At 35.1% G+C, this 19330-nt stretch overlaps 2 protein-coding genes across 4 annotated transcripts; one reads left to right on the forward strand and one right to left on the reverse strand.

The window, feature by feature from the left end:
- The first annotated feature begins 6702 nt into the window (after positions 1-6702).
- On the forward strand, positions 6703-12094 carry LOC120089405 (coatomer subunit alpha-1-like). 3 transcript variants are annotated; one of them, XM_039046858.2, is made up of 4 exons: positions 6703-7011; positions 7222-7451; positions 7731-8225; positions 8718-12094. In XM_039046858.2, exons 2-4 carry the CDS (start codon positions 7244-7246, stop codon positions 11672-11674), a joined length of 3660 nt encoding a protein of 1219 aa, XP_038902786.1. In that variant the 5' UTR covers positions 6703-7011; positions 7222-7243; the 3' UTR covers positions 11675-12094. The 3 variants fall into 3 exon arrangements, with proteins under 3 accessions (XP_038902786.1, XP_038902787.1, XP_090161893.1); XM_039046859.2 differs by having other exon boundaries at positions 6731-7113; XM_090305767.1 differs by having other exon boundaries at positions 6747-6819.
- Positions 12095-13770: 1676 nt separating this feature from the next.
- Positions 13771-16435, reverse strand: LOC120088522 (cysteine protease RD19A-like). The gene is made up of 4 exons (XM_039045899.2): positions 15727-16435; positions 15318-15437; positions 14484-14730; positions 13771-14393 (listed from the first exon to the last, which is right to left on the reverse strand). Exons 1-4 carry the CDS (start codon positions 16213-16215, stop codon positions 14116-14118), a joined length of 1134 nt encoding a protein of 377 aa, XP_038901827.1. The 5' UTR covers positions 16216-16435; the 3' UTR covers positions 13771-14115.
- Positions 16436-19330: the final 2895 nt, after the last annotated feature.

A 19330-nucleotide genomic window follows, 5' to 3' on the forward strand; every position in this document is an offset into this window, starting at 1 on the left:
CTATAGGGTTAATCCCATCAGGTAGATCTACAAGATCCCAAACCAAATTTAAGTACATCGACTTCATTTTGAGATCCATAGCTTTGATCCACTCCTCTTTGTCAACATCCTCCATTGTCTTCTTGTAAGACAATGGAACCTCAACATCTACGTCAGTTACCATAGCTAGGATTTTCGTTAAACCCATGTAACGAATAGGTGGGTTTGTAACCCTCCTACTGCGTCGAGATTCCCTCAACACTTGAGGTGTATTTGATTTACTAGATGATCCAACTTTAACAACTTTTACTGAGGTGTTGGGTTATTCAACAGCTCTTGTTGAAGGTTCAGTAGTTTCTTTGGAAAGTTTATTCAACACAACTTTACTGCGAGGCTTGTGCTCCCTTATATGGTTTTCTTCAAGAAAAGTAGCGTTTGTCGATACAAACACTTTATTTTCTTTAGGGTCGAAGAAGAAACCACCTCTCATTCCTTTGGAGTAGCCTACAAATAAGCAAAATTTTGAATGAGATTCCAGTTTCTTAGGATTTGCTTCAAGCATATGTGCTGAGCAACTCCAGATTCTGAAATGACATAAACTAGCTTTACAACCATTCCATAACTTCAAAGGTATTCTGGTAAAACTTTTAGATGGAACGTAGTTTAAAATATACGCTGCAGTCTCTATTGCATAACACCCAAAATGAGTCAGGTAAGGAAGCGTAGCTCATCAAAGACCGAACCATGTCCAATAGGGTTCGATTTCTCCTTTCTGATACACCGTTCTGCTGAGGTGTACCAGGTATTAAGAGTTAGGATACAATTCCATGTTCTATTAAATTGTTTTAGAATGTTAAATCTATAAACTCTCCATCTCGATCAAATCGATATGTCTTAATTGTTCTATTTAATGCATTTTCAACTTCAGTTTTGAATTCTTCAAACTTTTCAAAAGATTCAGACTTGTGTTGCATTAAATAAACATACCCATATCTTGAATAATCATCAGTAAAGGTGATGAAATATTCAAAACCTCCCCTTGCTTTAACATTTATCGGACCATAGAGGTCTGAATGTACCAGCTCTAGAGGTTTTGGGGCCCTATGACCTTTTCTAGTAAAGGATCTTTTAGTCACTTTGCCTTAAGGCATGACTCATACACAGGCAAAGAAATTTCTTCTAACGCACTTAAAAGTCCTTTCTTCATCAATCTCTCAATCCTATTGAGATTGATGTGTTCTAATATTAAGTGCCAAAGTTGGACATTTTCTTTAGGAGAAATTTTAAGTCTTTTATGTTGAGTTACCGCAGTTTTAAACATTTCAGTGTCATAGAGAACTTTAGTTGCTAACAGTCTTAGCACATAAAAGTTGTTTTCCAGTTTGCAGAACAAATATCAACACCGTTTTTGGAAATAAACATTTTATTACATGGAAAATGATACAATAAGATTGTTCAAGTAAACACTTTATAGAAATTAGGTTCCAGGAACTACATACACATTTTCTAGTAAAATGAATTTATTCTGTAAAGTTAACTGGGGACCTCCCTGCCACAGTCGAAATGACATGCCCAGTTCCAACTCACATCGTCATCTCACCAGCATCAAGTTGCCGCCATGAACTAATTCCCTAAAATAAAGAACAAACATGGTTAGTGGCCCCAAAACCTATAATACAAGCAAAATCATCATTCTCCATTAAACAGGTTTCTAAAACAAGCAAATCACATTTACCTTGCTTGGCCTTCTTCTTTTCTGCTAAGTACTTGGGATAGTTCCTCTTCTAATGTCCCTTCTAGTTGCAATGAAAACAAATTTCCTTTGTTACCTTGGCTTTCTTGCCCTTTTGGGCAGCAGCTGGTGGGTTATCTTTCCTCTTTCCACCTTTCTTCTTCTTCCACTTTTTTGTGTCAGAGGAAGAAAGTACAGACTTTGTCCCAGAGGTCGAACCTTTGTGAAAATTCTTAGAGGATGAAGGAACATTTGCCTCACCCTTCTGTTCCTTGCTTTTCATCAAGGATTGGAAGTTCTATAGCTCATTGAGCAAGATGGTTAGGTTGTAGTCAATCTTGTTCAAAACAGCATTGCTACGAAAGTGTAGGAAACTTTCAGGTAAAGATTCCAAAATGAAACTAACCTAGTTGGCTTCATCAATGACAGACCCATTCATCTCCGCCATATTGAAGTGGACCATAATGTTGAGAATATGTTTTCGAACAGATACCCCTTTTTACGTACGGTCATTGAAGATGTGTTTAAGAGCGTTATGTCTGAGTTATGCTGACGGTTGTCCGAATATTCCTCTCAGGGACTCCATGAACTCACGGGCTGTGAGCATGGGCTCATGCTTATTGGCCAAGACTTTGGAAAGGCTCATCAAGATGTACACTCGGGCCTTCTCATTTGCCCATATCCAATACTCATATACTTCTCGAACATTTCGAGCAGCATTAGGAGCTGGAATGGGAGGACAGTCCTCCAAAAGGACAAAACGAAGGTCATCGATTATAAGGATTGTGTTGATCGTGTTTTTCCAAGAATAGTAGTTTTCATCCATTAATTTATCAGTGGCGAGTAGATTTAAGGTAGCGAAAGACATATTGATAAAAGATTGCTGAAACTATACAAATTATTTATTATTAGTTTATTTGCATTAAACCATAAAGACAACCAATCAATTTTAGCAAAATAGTCTAATTTACCCTAAGTGACATCTATTTTGCAATGATGTTTCAGTGAGGCAGGACAAAAGTCACCATAGAGTAATCAAGTGTCCCTTCACTGAAATGAGATAATCTCAACTAATAGACGGAACAACTTCTTGTTATTGTCAATATTAGTCACCATTGTCAGTCCAGAATTTGTTAAACTTGCTTAACAATTGTTATAAGTGTAACTCCTCATTTTAGGTCCTAGAGTTCCACCCCAATGATCCAACCGTAGGGAAAAATCAATTGGGACATGAAACTAAAGCAACTCTATCCATTTCTAGAGGTTGAATAAAGTCTCATGCAAAAATATCAGCATTTAGGGGGACACCCATGGTGCCACGAGGCCATGCATGAAACTTTACTTTAAACTAATGAGAGAGACCAAAGGATGTTTATCACACGTCCAGCTCCCAATTACTATAAACACTTTATCCATTCATCTTGATATTGATCTATATAAATGCCACCCATAGGGGGACACCTATGGTGCCTCGAGATCGAGTATAGATCTAACGTTGTGAAATTTAAGGAGAAACATGGATAGGATGAAATGAAGTATCATATACCCCATTTTTCTCCCACTGAGCGTTTTACCTAGGGTTTAACATAGAAAAATTCGACTACTGATTTCTGTCAATTTAAATACCCCAGCCTAGACAGAATTAGTCTTAGTCAAAAGGTCCCTTATAGATAAATTTGTTACAATGTTTAATCTTTTAATTAAGATCAATGTAATCCTATTAAACCGATTAAAATATTAAACTTAAATTTATGATATATTAGAAAAGTGATCTTAGGTTGATGTGAATCATGTTTTAAAACAATTTTAAAAGATGATTATAACCTAAGGTTTGCATGCAACTCTTAATTATTGATTTTAATTTCTAATTTCATTTTGTTATAACAATTATAAACAAAAGAAATAAATTAAAACCATACATTGCATGTTTGACATATTTTAGTAAATTATAACATTTATAAATTAACATAAAGAATTGTCATGCTTCATGCAATTTCATTTCATTATTAACATATATAACATTTATATAATAAAGTAATGAAACATACAATAGCATACATCTATACATACATTGAACCATATATTATAACATTATAATATAAATGATGCAGGGATATGCTATTAATGCATGCATGTATATATTATAACATTTATATTATATGATGCATGAGCATGCTATAAAATTAAATCATGCATCTTAAATTATAACATTTATATTATGATACTGAAGAAAATCAGACATGGGGAGTTCCATGAACAGCGGAATGATCGTTCCAAATTTCACAATTATACAATTATAGTTCAAGCCCTAAAATTAGCCTTTAAGGGAATAATTTATCTACTTGCCCCGACATTGGGGAAGAAGTGAATTCCTTCTTGTGTAGTTGTGTTCCTAACTCCCCAGTCAGACGAATATTCAAAATGGTAGGCTTGTTGAGTCGGCGATCTGGTTACTCTCACCCATACAAATCAAAGGATTGCCTTCATAGGCAGAAGTTCACAACTCACTCAAGATTCAGGTCATGTTACCTATGGTCATCCTGGTGAAATGTAAGTCTTTATTATAAACGGCGTTATATAATGAGACTGAACATTTTGTGGTCCGATCTTATACAAACTTCTTTATATAGAATATCTCCGCTCACATGTCTTCACATGAATAATCAAGATCATATCATTTGTAGCACTTTACAACAATTGTAACATCTACAAAGTGGGTCATACTCGTAATGTCACCAGGATAAGTTATCTAGCCTTATCCATATACAACAGACTATTTAGGTTATCACTTAAACATGATCCATCTGTATGTCTCTACATACATGTTTAAGCTACAAGATAACCTTGGATGTTAGTTTATTGGTTTATGGTTAAGGCAACTAATTTTTGAAATAAAACATCGCATATTTTATTAAATAAATAAAATGTTTGTACATTACAATTACAGACTATGGAACCCTACGAGATTTAGGGCATCAACCCCAACATGCATGACCCCTGTGGGACAAGCCAAAACGAACTTGAGTTACTTGAATCGACACATGAGTGATCGTTAAAGAGTAATAAGAACTTATATTGAAAAAGATTTTTTATAAGGAGAAATCTTCTAACGCATTTCTGAACTTGAAAGACGATAATGTTTTAGAAAGCAAAAGAACTTTAAGGAATGTGCTTACCGCATAAGAGATCAAGGATATATTTCTTTAGAAAGGGAACAAAATTACACTTCTAGATTTCAATCTCAGACACTCTAAGTTAAAAGACATGATGAGAGGTGGAGTTAGTTGCATTAAGGCTATGTGAGTATACCAAGGAATTATTTTGGGAATGCTTAAGGACATGCATTGTTCAAAATTTGAGAGTGTGATAACTTGTATAAATACAAGTTATTGTTCTCTCAAAATTAGAATAATTAGGATTAAAATGATGTAAACACATTCATAATAAAGGAAAAACGCATGAAATTGCATATATGTGAAAATCATGCAAAAATACCCTTTAAGTAAAAATTGCATCACTAACACACTTTAATATAGGAATGAGAAGAATTTACTGAGTGTTGCAGACAAAGCCAACGCAAGGAGCATGCGTCCAGCTAATCCGATGCAAGATACATTTGGTTCGTACAATTAACGTCAAATCACAACTTACAAGCATGGACAACTGACTGACAGCGTCTGAACAAGGCATAATTGCAAGCAGCTAACTCAGGGTATGGAATTTAATGCAGTCATATCACCAAGTGGCTGAGCTAATTGCCTATATAAGGAGAATCTTCCTACAGCAGAGGGAGTTAGATAATTAGACACTTAGACACTTAGAGATTTTAGAGCTTAGAACTTCTGTAAATCCTTCATCTCTATCGATTGCAAGAAAGAAAGAAAAAAAAAAAAGGAACAATTGCCATTTTTCACTGTTGGTAACGAAGTGTTGTCAGAGAAATGCTCGAGAGAGACATCTCCTTCATTCTTTCTACTTAGTTGTCAACAACAAGCACAAAAACGAGCCACAGAGAACAAGAGATTGAATCCTACGACTTGACTCTCCTTCCTTACTTAACATTTTCATTCATTATCTTACTTAATTGAATTGAGATTCTATGTAAAAAAACATATTTTTTCAATTCAATCTCTATTTCAACATTTTCATCTGTTGAGTTACTAAGTTTTTTTTTTTTTTTTTTTGTGAAGTTTACTTACTTGATATTTGCATAAAGTATATTGTTTGAACCCACCTGACCAGTTGATTGAAGTAAATGCACTTCGTTACTCGAGAGAGTAAGTATTTGTGGAACTCATTAATTAAATTTTACTATTTTTTTTTATCATTATTAAAATTAAATTTAAAATTTCACTTCATAATTATTTTTAATTAATTGATAGAAATTGATGTCAACAATTGAAGTGGGTATCTAATGAAAAATTGAGGTTAAAATGTAAATTTTTAAATCTCATGGATCAAATAGAAACAAAACTCAAATCTCAATGAAAATTGTAACATTTTGGAACTTAGAGACTAAATTGAAATAAAACTCAAAACTTAAAAAATAAGACCATGTTTGGTAACCATTTGATTTTTTTTTCATTTTGTTTTTGAAATTTAAGTCTATTTTATCTACATTTCTAACAATGATTTGCATCTTTTTTAAGTACAATTGTTGAGTTCTTAACCAAATTTCAAAAAAAAAAAAAATTAACTTTTTAAAAGCTACTTTTTTTTAGTTCTTAAAATTTGCCTTAGTTTTTTAAATTAGATAGGAAGTAGATAACAAAGAATGAATTTGGGAGTAGAGGTAGTATCCATAGACTTAATTAAAAAAAACGAAATGTTACCAAATGAGGCCTAAAATGCGTAATATTTTAAAATTTATGGATCAAATAGAAACTAGAAACAAAATTGGGGGAATACTAATCCTTAAAAAGTTTTAAGGATATTTGGGATAATTTAGCTTTTGTTTATAAATTTATTAAACAATATATCAATTAATTCTTAAAATCCATACTGTAACTTAAAAATTTTAATCCTTGTTCTTTTCTTTCATTTTCCTTAAAATATGAGGGGCTGACACTCGAGGGCCAGATCCAGGAGAAGACCGCGAGCCCTCCTTCGTTGTTACTCTTTTTCTACTATTTTATTTTCTCATTCACAAATCATCATCTTACGCCCTCTAAATCTCTCCATTTCCCAATTCATTTGCGCCTTTCTTTTTCATTTTACGCTTTATTTTCTTCTGCTGGAGTGTTGATTGTTGATGTAATTCTGGGATTTTCTTCATTTCTTGCATTCTGATCGGATCTGAGGTACAACTACGATGAATTCTTGCTAATGACGTTGTTTTTTGTTCTAAGTTTGTGTGGATCTGGCACCAATTTGCATGGTTAGGTCTTTTGTTTTCTTTAGTGGTAAGTTTGTTTGGCAAGTGGAATTGTATGATCTGGGAGTTTGGCACTTGGGTGTGGGAGATTAAGGGCAATCTGTTTTGGGTTTTAATGCGACGTGTTTTGTTGCAGAATTCATTGGGTGAAGAAGAAGATGCTGACGAAGTTTGAAACCAAGAGTAATAGAGTCAAAGGGTTGAGTTTCCACAGTAAGAGGCCATGGATCCTTGCAAGTCTTCACAGCGGAGTGATCCAGCTATGGGATTACCGGATGGGCACGCTTATTGATAGATTTGATGAGCATGAGGGGCCTGTTCGTGGGGTTCACTTTCACAAGTCGCAGCCTCTTTTTGTGTCTGGAGGTTTCATCTTTCCTCTTCTCTGCTTTAGAATAGTTATTGCTGAGTGCTATCACTTGAGCAATTATTGATACTTTTACTTATGGTTTCTGAAATTATCCCAAATTGATGTAGAGTTTCACCTTATCCTTTTGCAGTGAAGTCCTTTCTTTTGTATTGTTAGTTCTGGTTAGCTTCTTCTTTGGCTGCCTTTTAGTATGCCCTTGTAAATTATGTCATTTCAAGCACTTCTTATAAATGAGATTTGTTGTGTTAAAATACTGATGGTTTTTCTTCTTCCAGGGGATGATTATAAGATTAAAGTGTGGAACTATAAGACTCATAGATGTCTATTTACTCTTCTTGGACATCTGGATTATATACGTACTGTGCAATTTCACCATGAGTATCCATGGATTGTGAGTGCTAGTGATGATCAGACTATTCGTATATGGAACTGGCAATCACGTACATGTATCTCTGTGTTGACGGGCCACAATCACTACGTAATGTGTGCTTCATTCCACCCTAAGGAAGATCTTGTTGTGTCGGCTTCCCTAGATCAGACTGTTCGTGTTTGGGACATTGGTGCCTTGAGGAAGAAGACCGTATCTCCAGCAGATGATATCTTGCGGCTGAGTCAAATGAATGCTGATCTATTTGGTGGAGTTGATGCTGTTGTTAAATATGTCTTGGAAGGTCATGATCGAGGGGTTAATTGGGCAGCATTCCATCCTACCTTGCCGTTGATTGTTTCTGGGGCTGATGATCGACAGGTGAAATTGTGGCGAATGAACGGTACTTATCTAAGAACATGCGCTTTCTCCATAGAGTCTAGTTTTTAGCTTGAATTGGTTACGTTTGAGATTTCATTTTGTCATCCTGCCTGATATTTGTTTATGATCAACCATTCTAGTTCATAGACTGTAGGAGAGTGGTCACATCATCTCTCTATCCACCGAGCATTTATGTTCAACAAGATATAAGATACTATCTGCTTGTAATTTATTTGTTAAGTAATAGGGAGTGGCTTGGACAAGGGTTGGAAATTTATTGAGTAATTCATTGAATAGACAAACCTTTTGGACTTTTACACTTTTTTAGTATAGAATTTGCAGGAACCATTATGTTATATATTCCTCTTGGTTTATCTCACTCAACATGAACAAAACAAAAATAGAAGGAAGGAAATGGGTTAAAAGTTGCTAGTAAGCCTTATCAATGCAACATCTCACATGGAATGGGATAAAAAGTGACTTTTATAGCTAACTTAATTATTTTTATTTGTAGACACAAAAGCATGGGAAGTGGACACACTAAGGGGGCACATGAATAATGTTTCATGTGTGATGTTCCATGCTAAACAAGATATTATTGTTTCCAACTCAGAGGACAAAAGCATTCGTATTTGGGATGCTACAAAGCGAACTGGACTTCAGACGTTTCGTAGGGAGCATGATAGATTTTGGATTCTTGCTGCTCATCCTGAGATGAATTTGTTGGCAGCTGGGCATGACAGTGGCATGATAGTCTTTAAGTTGGAGAGAGAAAGACCAGCCTTTGCTATTAGTGGCGATTCTCTATTTTATGTGAAGGACCGCTTTTTGCGCTTCTATGAGTTCTCCACTCAAAAAGATTCACAGGTCATCCCGATTCGAAGGCCTGGTTCCACTAGCTTGAATCAGAGCCCAAGGACCCTTTCATTTAGCCCTACAGAAAATACAGTTCTTATTTGCTCAGATCTGGATGGGGGGTGCTATGAATTTTACACCATACCTAAGGATAGCTTTGGTAGAAGCGATAGCTTCCAAGATGCAAAGAGAGGACTTGGAGGATCAGCAGTGTTTGTGGCTCGGAATAGGTTTGCCGTACTCGATAAAAGTCACAACCAAGTCTTGTTAAAAAATCTTAAAAATGAGGTTGTTAAGAAGGTCCCTATTCCCATTACTGCAGATGCAATATTTTATGCTGGAACTGGTAATATATTGTGCCGAGCAGAGGATAGAGTTGTTATATATGATCTTCAACAGAGGATTATTCTTGGTGATCTTCAAACCCCTTTTGTTAAGTATGTTGTTTGGTCCAATGATATGGAGAGTGTTGCATTGCTTAGCAAACATGCAATTATCATTGCTAACAAGAAGCTTGTTCACCAGTGCACACTTCATGAAACAATTCGCGTAAAAAGTGGAGCATGGGATGATAATGGAGTTTTTATTTACACGACCCTAAACCACATTAAGTATTGCCTGCCCAATGGAGATAGTGGTATAATCAGAACCCTCGATGTTCCAATATATATTACAAAGGTTTCTGGCAATACTCTTTTTTGCTTGGATAGGGATGGAACAGTTCGATCTTTGATTATTGATGCAACAGAATACATATTCAAACTCTCTCTCTTGAAGAAGAGATTTGACCATGTCATGAGCATGATAAGGAACTCACAGCTCTGTGGGCAAGCAATGATTGCATATTTGCAACAAAAGGGATTTCCTGAAGTTGCACTTCACTTTGTGAAGGATGAGAGAACCAGGTTCAATTTGGCTCTTGAGAGTGGAAACATTCAGATTGCAGTTGCATCTGCTACAGCAATTGATGAGAAAGATCATTGGTATAGACTGGGTGTGGAGGCTCTTCGTCAGGGCAATGCAGGCATCGTGGAATACGCCTACCAGAAGACAAAAAATTTTGAGAGGTTATCATTCCTCTATCTCATAACTGGCAACACAGCGAAACTATCCAAGATGTTAAAGATTGCTGAAGTTAAGAATGATGTCATGGGTCAATTTCACAATGCTCTATATCTTGGTGATGTTCGTGAGCGCGTAAAGATCTTGGAGAATGTTGGCCACCTACCTCTTGCGTACATCACAGCATCAACCCATGGTTTACATGATGTAGCTGAAAGGCTAGCTGCCGAATTGGGAGATGACATTCCATATTTAACAGAAGGCAAGACTGCATCCCTCCTCTTGCCTCCTACTCCAGTCATGTGCGGTGGTGATTGGCCACTTCTGAGAGTCATGAAAGGAATATTTGAAGGTGGGCTGGATAATGTGGGTGCGGGTCGTGCTGACGTAGACGATGATGAGGTTGCAGATGGTGATTGGGGTGAGGAGCTGGATGTGGTTGATGTTGATGGCTTACAGAATGGGGATGTGACGGCAATTTTGGAGGCTGAGGAAGATGGAGAAGAAAATGAGGAAGAAGGGGGATGGGACCTTGAAGATTTGGAGCTCCCACCTGAAGCTGACACTCCAAAAGTATCGGTCAGTTCTCGCAATTCAGTTTTTGTGGCTCCAACTCCTGGCCTGCCTGCCAACCAGGCTTGGATACAGAGGTCATCCCTTGCTGCAGAGCATGCTGCAGCCGGTAATTTTGATACAGCAATGCGGTTGCTTAACAGGCAACTAGGAATTAAAAACTTTGCTCCTTTGAGACCCATATTCCTTGATCTTCATGCTGGGAGTCAAACCTATCTTCGTGCCTTTTCATCTGCTCCCATAATATCATTAGCAGTGGAACGAGGATTCAGTGAATCTAGTAATGCAAATGCAAAAGGATCTCCTGCACTTATTTACAGTTTCACTCAGTTGGAGGAGAAGCTTAAAGCTGGTTACAAGGCCACAACATCAGGGAAGTTTTCTGATGCTCTTCGTCTTTTTCTTACTATTCTTCATACCATCCCTCTCATTGTTGTCGAGTCTAGGAGGGAAGTGGATGAGGTAAAGGAGTTAATTATTATCGTTAAAGAATATGTTTTGGGTTTGCAAATGGAACTGAAGAGGAGGGAACTCAAGGACAATCCAGTACGCCAGATGGAGCTTGCAGCCTATTTTACCCACTGCAACCTTCAGTTGCCGCATTTGAGGCTTGCTCTATTAAATGCTATGACTGTCTGTTACAAGGCTAAAAACCTTGCCAGTGCTGCAAACTTCGCTCGCAGACTTCTTGAGACTAATCCCTCAATTGAGAATCAAGCTAAGACAGCGAGGCAAGTGCTGCAGGCTGCAGAGAGGAATATGACAGATGCCTCCCAACTGAATTATGATTTTAGAAACCCTTTTGTGACATGTGGTTCAACTTATGTGCCAATTTACCGAGGTCAGAAGGACGTTTCTTGCCCTTACTGTAGTTCCAGGTTTGTACCAGGTCAGGAAGGGCAACTTTGCTCTGTTTGTGATCTTGCTGTTATTGGAGCAGATGCTTCTGGTTTACTTTGTTCTCCCACCCAAAATCGATGATCAAACTCTGGGAATTATATCTTCTCCCAATTATCTCACTTATCTTTTGAAGAACAGGAGTTTTGTTGTTGAGTATTCATGTCCCCTTGTGGAAGGTAAAAGGAAGTGGAGTAAAACAGCTATCGAAGCTACCTTGAAAAGAATTTCTGTTGTCTGCTACTTAGAATTTCTTCTCGTTTTTTTTTTGTCTAGTCGATTGTGATATATCTGTAATAATGTCTTCAGAATTTTGGAATAGGCTATTCATGATAGGTATGATGAGATCAAATACAGGAGGGCTTTATATGAATACATTGTTTAGGGATGACATGACATCTTATTAATGCTTGCAGGACCCTTACTCCAATTTTCGTTCTGTAATACGGCCAGAGCTTCTTGCTTGGTGAAAAATGAACATTTTTGTGAGCTTCCGTTTGCTTATTTTGTTCTCTTGCATCCTTCTCTTTCTAGAACTTCTATGACTTCGTGCATTTGAACATCAGTTGTAGAGAAGTGCTTTTTACGACCTTGCTTGGATATGTTGTTCAAAACCGTACAGTTGGGCGTGCTCTTGAGTTCTAAAGGGTGTGTTTCTTATGACGATGGTGGGTCTAATCTTGTGGTTTGTATTTCTCATGCAAAGGCATGTTTGTCAGACATGAGATTTAAGGTGTGCTATTGGAGAAGCAAGGGCACGAGGTCTGGAATTTCGTAGACATAAAATTAAAAGTTCATAGACTTATTGCACACTTCAAATTTCAATAACCAAATGGACACAAACTTAGAACTTTATATACTAGTATTTTATCGTAAAAAAATACTCTTTCAAGTACTTGCTACATGGGATATTTGTATTGTAAAGAATATATAATACAAGTAAAAGGGTAAAGGTTTAAACATCTTATGTAAATGAAATGATAGTCTAAGAATCTTATAAAGATCATATACAATATGTACAATATGTCCATTGAAATAAGACATAATGAGCGAGGTTGTGAGTATTTTAGAATGAAGTAATAATTCACTAACCTACAAGTCTTGTTTTTAATGGTACAAGTCTTTTTTATAAATTTATATTTATTTTGTAGACTTGTCCAATCATCTATTACTTAGGTTCCGTCTCATAACCATTCTGTTTTTTTATTTTGTTTTTAAAAATTAAGCTTATGGACATTACTTTCACCTCCAAATTTCTTTCTTTGTTATCTACTTTGTACCAATGATTTAAAAAATGAGTCAAATTTTGAGAACAAAAAAAAGTAGCTTTCAAAAGTTTTTGTTTTTGGAATTTGACTAAGAATTCAACCATTGTATTTAAGGAAGATGCAAAATCATTTGGCTAAGAATTCAACTATTGTGAGATGCAAAATCATTATAAGAAATGTGAATGAAATTGACTTAATTTTCAAAAATAAAAATAAAAAACCAAATTACCAAACGGGTTTTAGTTTTTCTTTTCTTTTCATTTTTTATCATGGAAGGACAATTTAATTATTGTCTAAAAGTTCATAGACCATGCATGATCAAATGACATGTTAAGAATCCATATCAAATGATATTTTAAGAACTTATTTTGAACCACTTCAAATGTGATATTTTGCAAATTGATCACGAGACCTACAAGAATGTCCATCGAAATAAGCAACATTATTTTTCTAAATCATACAACATTCCCCATAAGGAACCTTGGTACTGGTGAGCATTGCTTCCCCTCAAGCAAGTCCTTGGCAATGGTGAGCTTTGCCTTGGGGATGATCTTTTGATATTTACCACATGTAATAGCTCATTGTGTTGGACTTTAATAGATAGCCAATTTGTTTTGTTTTTTAGCACACATCATTTGCAAAAGATTGAGAGAAAAATCACACCAATTACCATTAAGCTATACTCGCTCTAGTCAATATAATTCAAAGTCACAACTCAAAAGAACTTCAATTCAATTTAAATAACATTTCAATATACAATTGAGAGAGTTCACAACAACCAACATTTATGAAGAAAACAAATAGAAAAAGAGAATGCTTCCAAATGGATTTACTTTAATAAGCTTAAACAATAAACAAGACTAATTATCATTATCATCAATGTTGACGTTCAGCATCAGAAAAGATAAGAGATAACACATCAGAAAAGCATCTTTTCGCTATCAATGTTGACATTTACATTGGGAGAGTTTTTCTTTGGCATCACACGTCAAATTGAGTAGGTGAGCCAACCCACAATACATAGACAGAGTCTTGTTTGTTTCCTTACAGCAATCCTTCTCCACAATAGCTTGAACTAAATATAAATATGCATATATTATGCTACTTTTATCAAGTTTCTAAACCAACATAAAACATAGAGTTCAAATTTTACTTTTAGAGAGACATCCTATTCTTGAAATGGCAGGTGATCATATTGCAGCAATATATACAGAAATTGTAGATGTGAAGTGATCTCCACCAATTTTTGTTCGGAAACTAGTTAGCGGCGGTATGAACTGCGGCAACTGTCGACACCATGGAATCGACTCCACAGACATTGCGACCCCTGCAGATTTTGTAGTATCCATTCTCCCCCCAGTTAGCTCCCCAAGAGTTCTTAATGATCCAGTATGGTTTATCTTTCATTCGGATGGGAGCGTAGCCATCAGATCCATAACCAACCAACAGAACTCCATGATCCAAATGCTTTGAGCAAATGTAAGGGCAAGAGACCCCTCTTATATATGTTTGCATGAACACAGCATTGATAGCAACTACATTCAAAAGAAATTAAGCAGTCAGCAACTATACTAAGCTAAAGAAAAAGAATGGGATTTAAGAAAGCATGGTTGAATGTAATTTACTTGCAAGAGGGCCATTCTTCACGAGATTGGCAGCAATTTGTTCTTCATCAAGGGAGATAACACTGAAGTTGGCCACTGATGCAGCAATTTTGCTCTTGTCAAATTTGCAGGTTCCACGATCTGTACCAGTGTATGGGTAGTCTTTCTCTTTCATAAGTCCACCAGCTTTCAATGTGTACTCGAATGCACTATTCATTAGCCCTCCACTGCAGCCAGAATCACAGGAATCTTTTTCTTCTGGATCACACTGAAAAAAAGTATAGATTTGCTTTAATTTGTATGAAAAATAGAAAGAAACACCTTCCTTAATGTTGGGATTGACATGAATGTAATATATGCAAGAATCATTTAACACGTGATTAACCAACAGAAACTTAGTTATCTCCACAAATGATCATCAACATTAAGCAATATCAAATATATAATTGAAGTTCCTAATTCCCACAAGTTTAAATAAATCAAATCATTCATATAGTACAGAAGAATTATTTATCAAGTAGTTCAAGCAACCTGCAAGGCCAAAGCTTGCACATGAATCTTCTCGAGTCTGCCAAATTTGCTAGTACAGATCATCTAATTGCAGCCAATACTAAAAAAACCCAAAGATTTATGAATTGCCTCATAGTATGCAACAGCAGTAACAAACATATTCACGGCATCTCATAATAGAGGGCAACCATCAACATAAACAAGAGTCGTATATAGGGTTATTGCTTTCTAAAACACTGGAATCATGTGCAAAGAACATATGCCACCCAATACAAAACTATAAATGATCATTATCTACACGAAAAAGCTGCAAATTTCACTAAAGAACAGCAAATCAAAGACTACCTCGTGATCACAATCTACAAGCTGTTGTTCGCTAAGGCTAACAAGTTTGCCGGTAGCGAGGAAGTTCGCGCCTTCAAGAGCACCAGTTGTACTGAAACTCCAGCAGGATCCACACGAACCCTTAAAAAGAAAACAAAAAACAAAAACAATCACGACTATCAAATCCTCGGTTCAATAAATAAAAGTCATAACTGTTCCTAAAAGAATCAGTAGGAAGTTATCGCTAACATAAGGAATAGCAGATACAGAAGACCGAGTTCAAAGTAGCTAACGTAAACGAAATAGCCGATGATATAACACAAATCAGAAGAATTATATTCCATGTCAAAATTAAACAAAAACGACTCTTATCCCGAATTCAAAAAAAGATAAAAGCAAATTCAGGGAAACAAAAAGAAAAAACACAAACCTGATTCTTAACTTCTGTAACAGCGCCATGATCTCTCCAATCGAAATCAGTTGGAAGATCATCAGTAGGAAGAACAGGGGCCTTGTTAGCATCCGCCGGGAGTCTAAGACGACGACCTCTAAGCCCTAGAAACGAACTTCTGAACTCCAATGGTGTCAAATCGGAGAACTGGGTGACGCCATGAGTAGCAGACGGATCAAGGGCCTGGTGGCGTTGAGCTCGCCTCAAGTTGGCTTTGAATACCCTGAACCGGTGATCATGCTCCTCCTTGGAAGCGTACGATTTCCCAAACTTCCGCTTAAAGAGCGAAAAGTGGTGCTCGGCTCCGAGTAGCAGATCGTCGCCGTTACTCCCTCCGTTGACTACTCCGTCGTCAACAACCTGACGGATTATAAAATCTCCGTCCGATTCTCCGGAGAAGACCTCGGCGCCGATCGCCGCCACGGCGAGGAGAGAGAGAGCGACAATGAGAGAGAAACACTTTACCATTTTCACCGCTAAGAATCGAAGGTGAGAAAATGTAGAAGAAGAAGATGAATATGACTATGAGAGAATGCCTTTTTATGCTGATGCTTCGTGAGGAGAGTCAAACCATTGTGTAACCGTTTCCATTGTAATTCAGCTTTAGGGTTTCGATTTTAACCGTTCTTTTCTAATATTGGCCGGTCCCACAGAGAAACAAACGGTGTAGATTTGGGAGTTTGTTTCTGATGTTGTAGGAGATATTCCCCACGCCTTATCTGTGTTTTGCTTGAAGAAAGGGAAACGATAGAACCAATGAGCTAAAGACACGTGTAATATTTTGATTGGGTTTTTAAAAGCTAGTATTCACGTTTTTTATTGGGTAATTTGATTTGGGATAATTATACTTGTAGACCCTTATTTTCGTAAATGTTTAAAGTTTGGGATATTTTCAATATAAGGATTTACTTAAAAAATAGGATGGGAATATTTTCATATTTTCCAAATATTCTTAATAATGAAGAGAGAATATGATAAAATATATTAAATAGGGTGTTGGAAAGAGAATATATAAGATTATTAATTAATTGAGAAATTTTTTTCAATTTGCAATTAATTTGATTTTCTTTTACTTTTTCACATATGAAGCATTTTTTTATTATAAATGTAACTTAGAACAATGTGTTAGATGTTTGAAAGTATTTTAATCATTATATGAAATATACTTCAGTATATAAATCACAAATTTGACTCAATGTTAAATAAATCACAATTTATATCATGAATTCATTTATAACACATTATACATCATACATTCCATTTAAGTAATAAAAAATTTCAATATATCAAAATTTAACGATAACCCTTAAGAGAGATGTAATTCAAAATTAATTTAACAATTTCAATATATCACGGTATATTATATATCATAAAATAGGAAGTCTAAAAAAAAATACCTTTCACACAAAATTTATATCAATAAATGAATATATAACACAATATATATCAAAAGAAATACAATAAAGAGAAATGTATCTCAATAAATCACAAATTGACTAAAAGTTCAACCTAAATCGCAGCTTACATCATAAATTTTTGCAAATGTTCTAACCAGTATATGAAATATACTGATAAATATATTTGACATATACTCAAATACAACTAATTTCCAACTTGTTGGTTTTTCTGGCGAATTCATGGTCTTGTTTGAATATACCTTAGAATATTGTATTTATATATTTACAAATAGTCTAACTAATATATGAAATATAAATGTACTCAAATAGATGGTTGAATCATTCAAAAGTTTCAGTACTCAATGTTTAATATAAATCACTGTATATATTATAGATTTCATTTATATCACAGTGTATATCATAAATTCATAGTAGTCGGATACAAACAAAAATATCTAGTACAGTATATAAATCCTAGATGAACTCAATTTTCAACATAAATCATAATATATATGATATATGACAGTATTTATCATACTTGAGGATATATATATCGTTAAAAGTCTCCCATTCTTCATCTTTGTCGTTGTTCGACCGTCTGCTGTCCATGCCCGTTAACCGCCATTCAACTGTTCGCTACGTGTCCACCCTTATTCGAGTCGTGTCGCGTCTGCTATCCAAGTTGAGTCACACATTGTTTGAGTTTGTTGTTCATCATCCAGTACCGTTCGAGATTACAATATATATGTATAAACATTTTCCTATAGCAGATAGTCCATATAAATTATACTCAGTTCTGCTTCGAGTCTTCCGTTCGTATAAAACTTTTCTATAACATTACAATATATATGGATAAACATTTTCCCATAGCAGACATTCCATATAAATTATACTCTGGTACATAAACAATAATTAGCATTTCTGTATAAAAATTATACATATATGTTAGTTATACTTTAGTACAGAAACAATAATTAACAGTTCCGTATAAAAATTGAACATATATGTTAATTATTACCCCATTATGTAAACAATAATTGACATTTCCTATAGTTCAATTGAAAGAATATATCAAGCAAATTGATTGAAAGAAATACATGATTAGGACCAAAGTTTGTGGTGTAAGCCTCATTGAATACTTATATGACATTGTAGAATATATTAGTTAACCTTACCTTTTGATCATTTCTACTAAAATATATCATATAAACGCTTCTTATATATATTCCAATATATTTAATATTATTTAAAGCATAGAGAAACCCAACACGTCGATTAAGTCATGGATACTTAATAAACCCTAAGAGTATATATAATAAAACTGAATGCATAAATCAAAATATGTTTTTAAAACCTATAAATCAGTTATCCTTAGTCTTTACCCATATGCTAGACTACATAGTTCAATCCGGTAGTCTAAATCTCAAACCTTCATAAACCTCTCATATAAATTCCAATACATATCCTATAAACCTTTTAATTGATTAAAACATTGATGCTTGATCAACCCTCAAAAAGTATAAAAATCTTTCAAAAGTTTTTCATTTACCGAAAAAAAAACGTGCTAGTGGAGGAAGACCTCCTAAGAATAAGAGACATAGGGATAAAGTAAGGATTCATAGAATTAAAAAAGAATTGGAAGGCCGGGATGCCTAATCTATGCAAAATAGGCGTTCTATTTAGCAATACGGGATGCCCCTGCATAATTTCCTGAAGTCATAGGATTTATTCTCATAATAAAATTTCATAAAACCTATAGCCTAACTCTCTTAATAACATATATCATATTATGTTGATAAAAATTTCATCCCCATGTAAACATACATTTTTACAGTAAAATTCAATACATATTTCAGAGAAGCAGTGCCCAAGAGAAAGACATTCTAAATGAACAGTGATTTATCTCTATCAAATAGGAACATATGTTTGACAATTTTCCCATAAAACTATAATGAAGAGGATAAAAGACAAGAAGTATTGAAAGAGGAATTTAACCACAAAATGAATATGGCTGAAATCAATATTGTAGTGAAACTAAACTGTGCATCAATTTACCCTCGAAATCAATATGGTCGCCGCAATCAAATCAGATTCAAATAAGATTCAAAATCGACAATTTACCCACAGAAAATTGAACAAAACGCTAGAAAAACCTTTGATCTTCATGAAGAGAAAAAAAGAAGAAA

Source organism: Benincasa hispida, chromosome 10 (genome assembly GCF_027475165.1).
Source record: "Benincasa hispida cultivar pf3 chromosome 10, pf3_genome.v1.1, whole genome shotgun sequence".
NCBI lineage: Eukaryota > Viridiplantae > Streptophyta > Magnoliopsida > Cucurbitales > Cucurbitaceae > Benincasa > Benincasa hispida.

Excerpts from the sequence above, each read along its gene's own strand:
- LOC120089405 (XM_039046858.2), top strand. The coding sequence starts at position 7,244 with ATGCTGACGAAGTTTGAAACCAAGAGTAATAGAGTCAAAGGGTTGAGT. Across the intron at positions 7,452-7,730 it reads GCCTCTTTTTGTGTCTGGAG|GGGATGATTATAAGATTAAA; the intron begins GTTTCATCTTTC and ends TTCTTCTTCCAG. Across the intron at positions 8,226-8,717 it reads GAAATTGTGGCGAATGAACG|ACACAAAAGCATGGGAAGTG; the intron begins GTACTTATCTAA and ends TTTTATTTGTAG.
- LOC120088522 (XM_039045899.2), bottom strand. The coding sequence starts at position 16,215 with ATGGTAAAGTGTTTCTCTCTCATTGTCGCTCTCTCTCTCCTCGCCGTG. Across the intron at positions 14,731-15,317 it reads TTGTAGATTGTGATCACGAG|TGTGATCCAGAAGAAAAAGA; the intron begins GTAGTCTTTGAT and ends ACTTTTTTTCAG. Across the intron at positions 14,394-14,483 it reads GAAGAATGGCCCTCTTGCAA|TTGCTATCAATGCTGTGTTC; the intron begins GTAAATTACATT and ends TTTTGAATGTAG.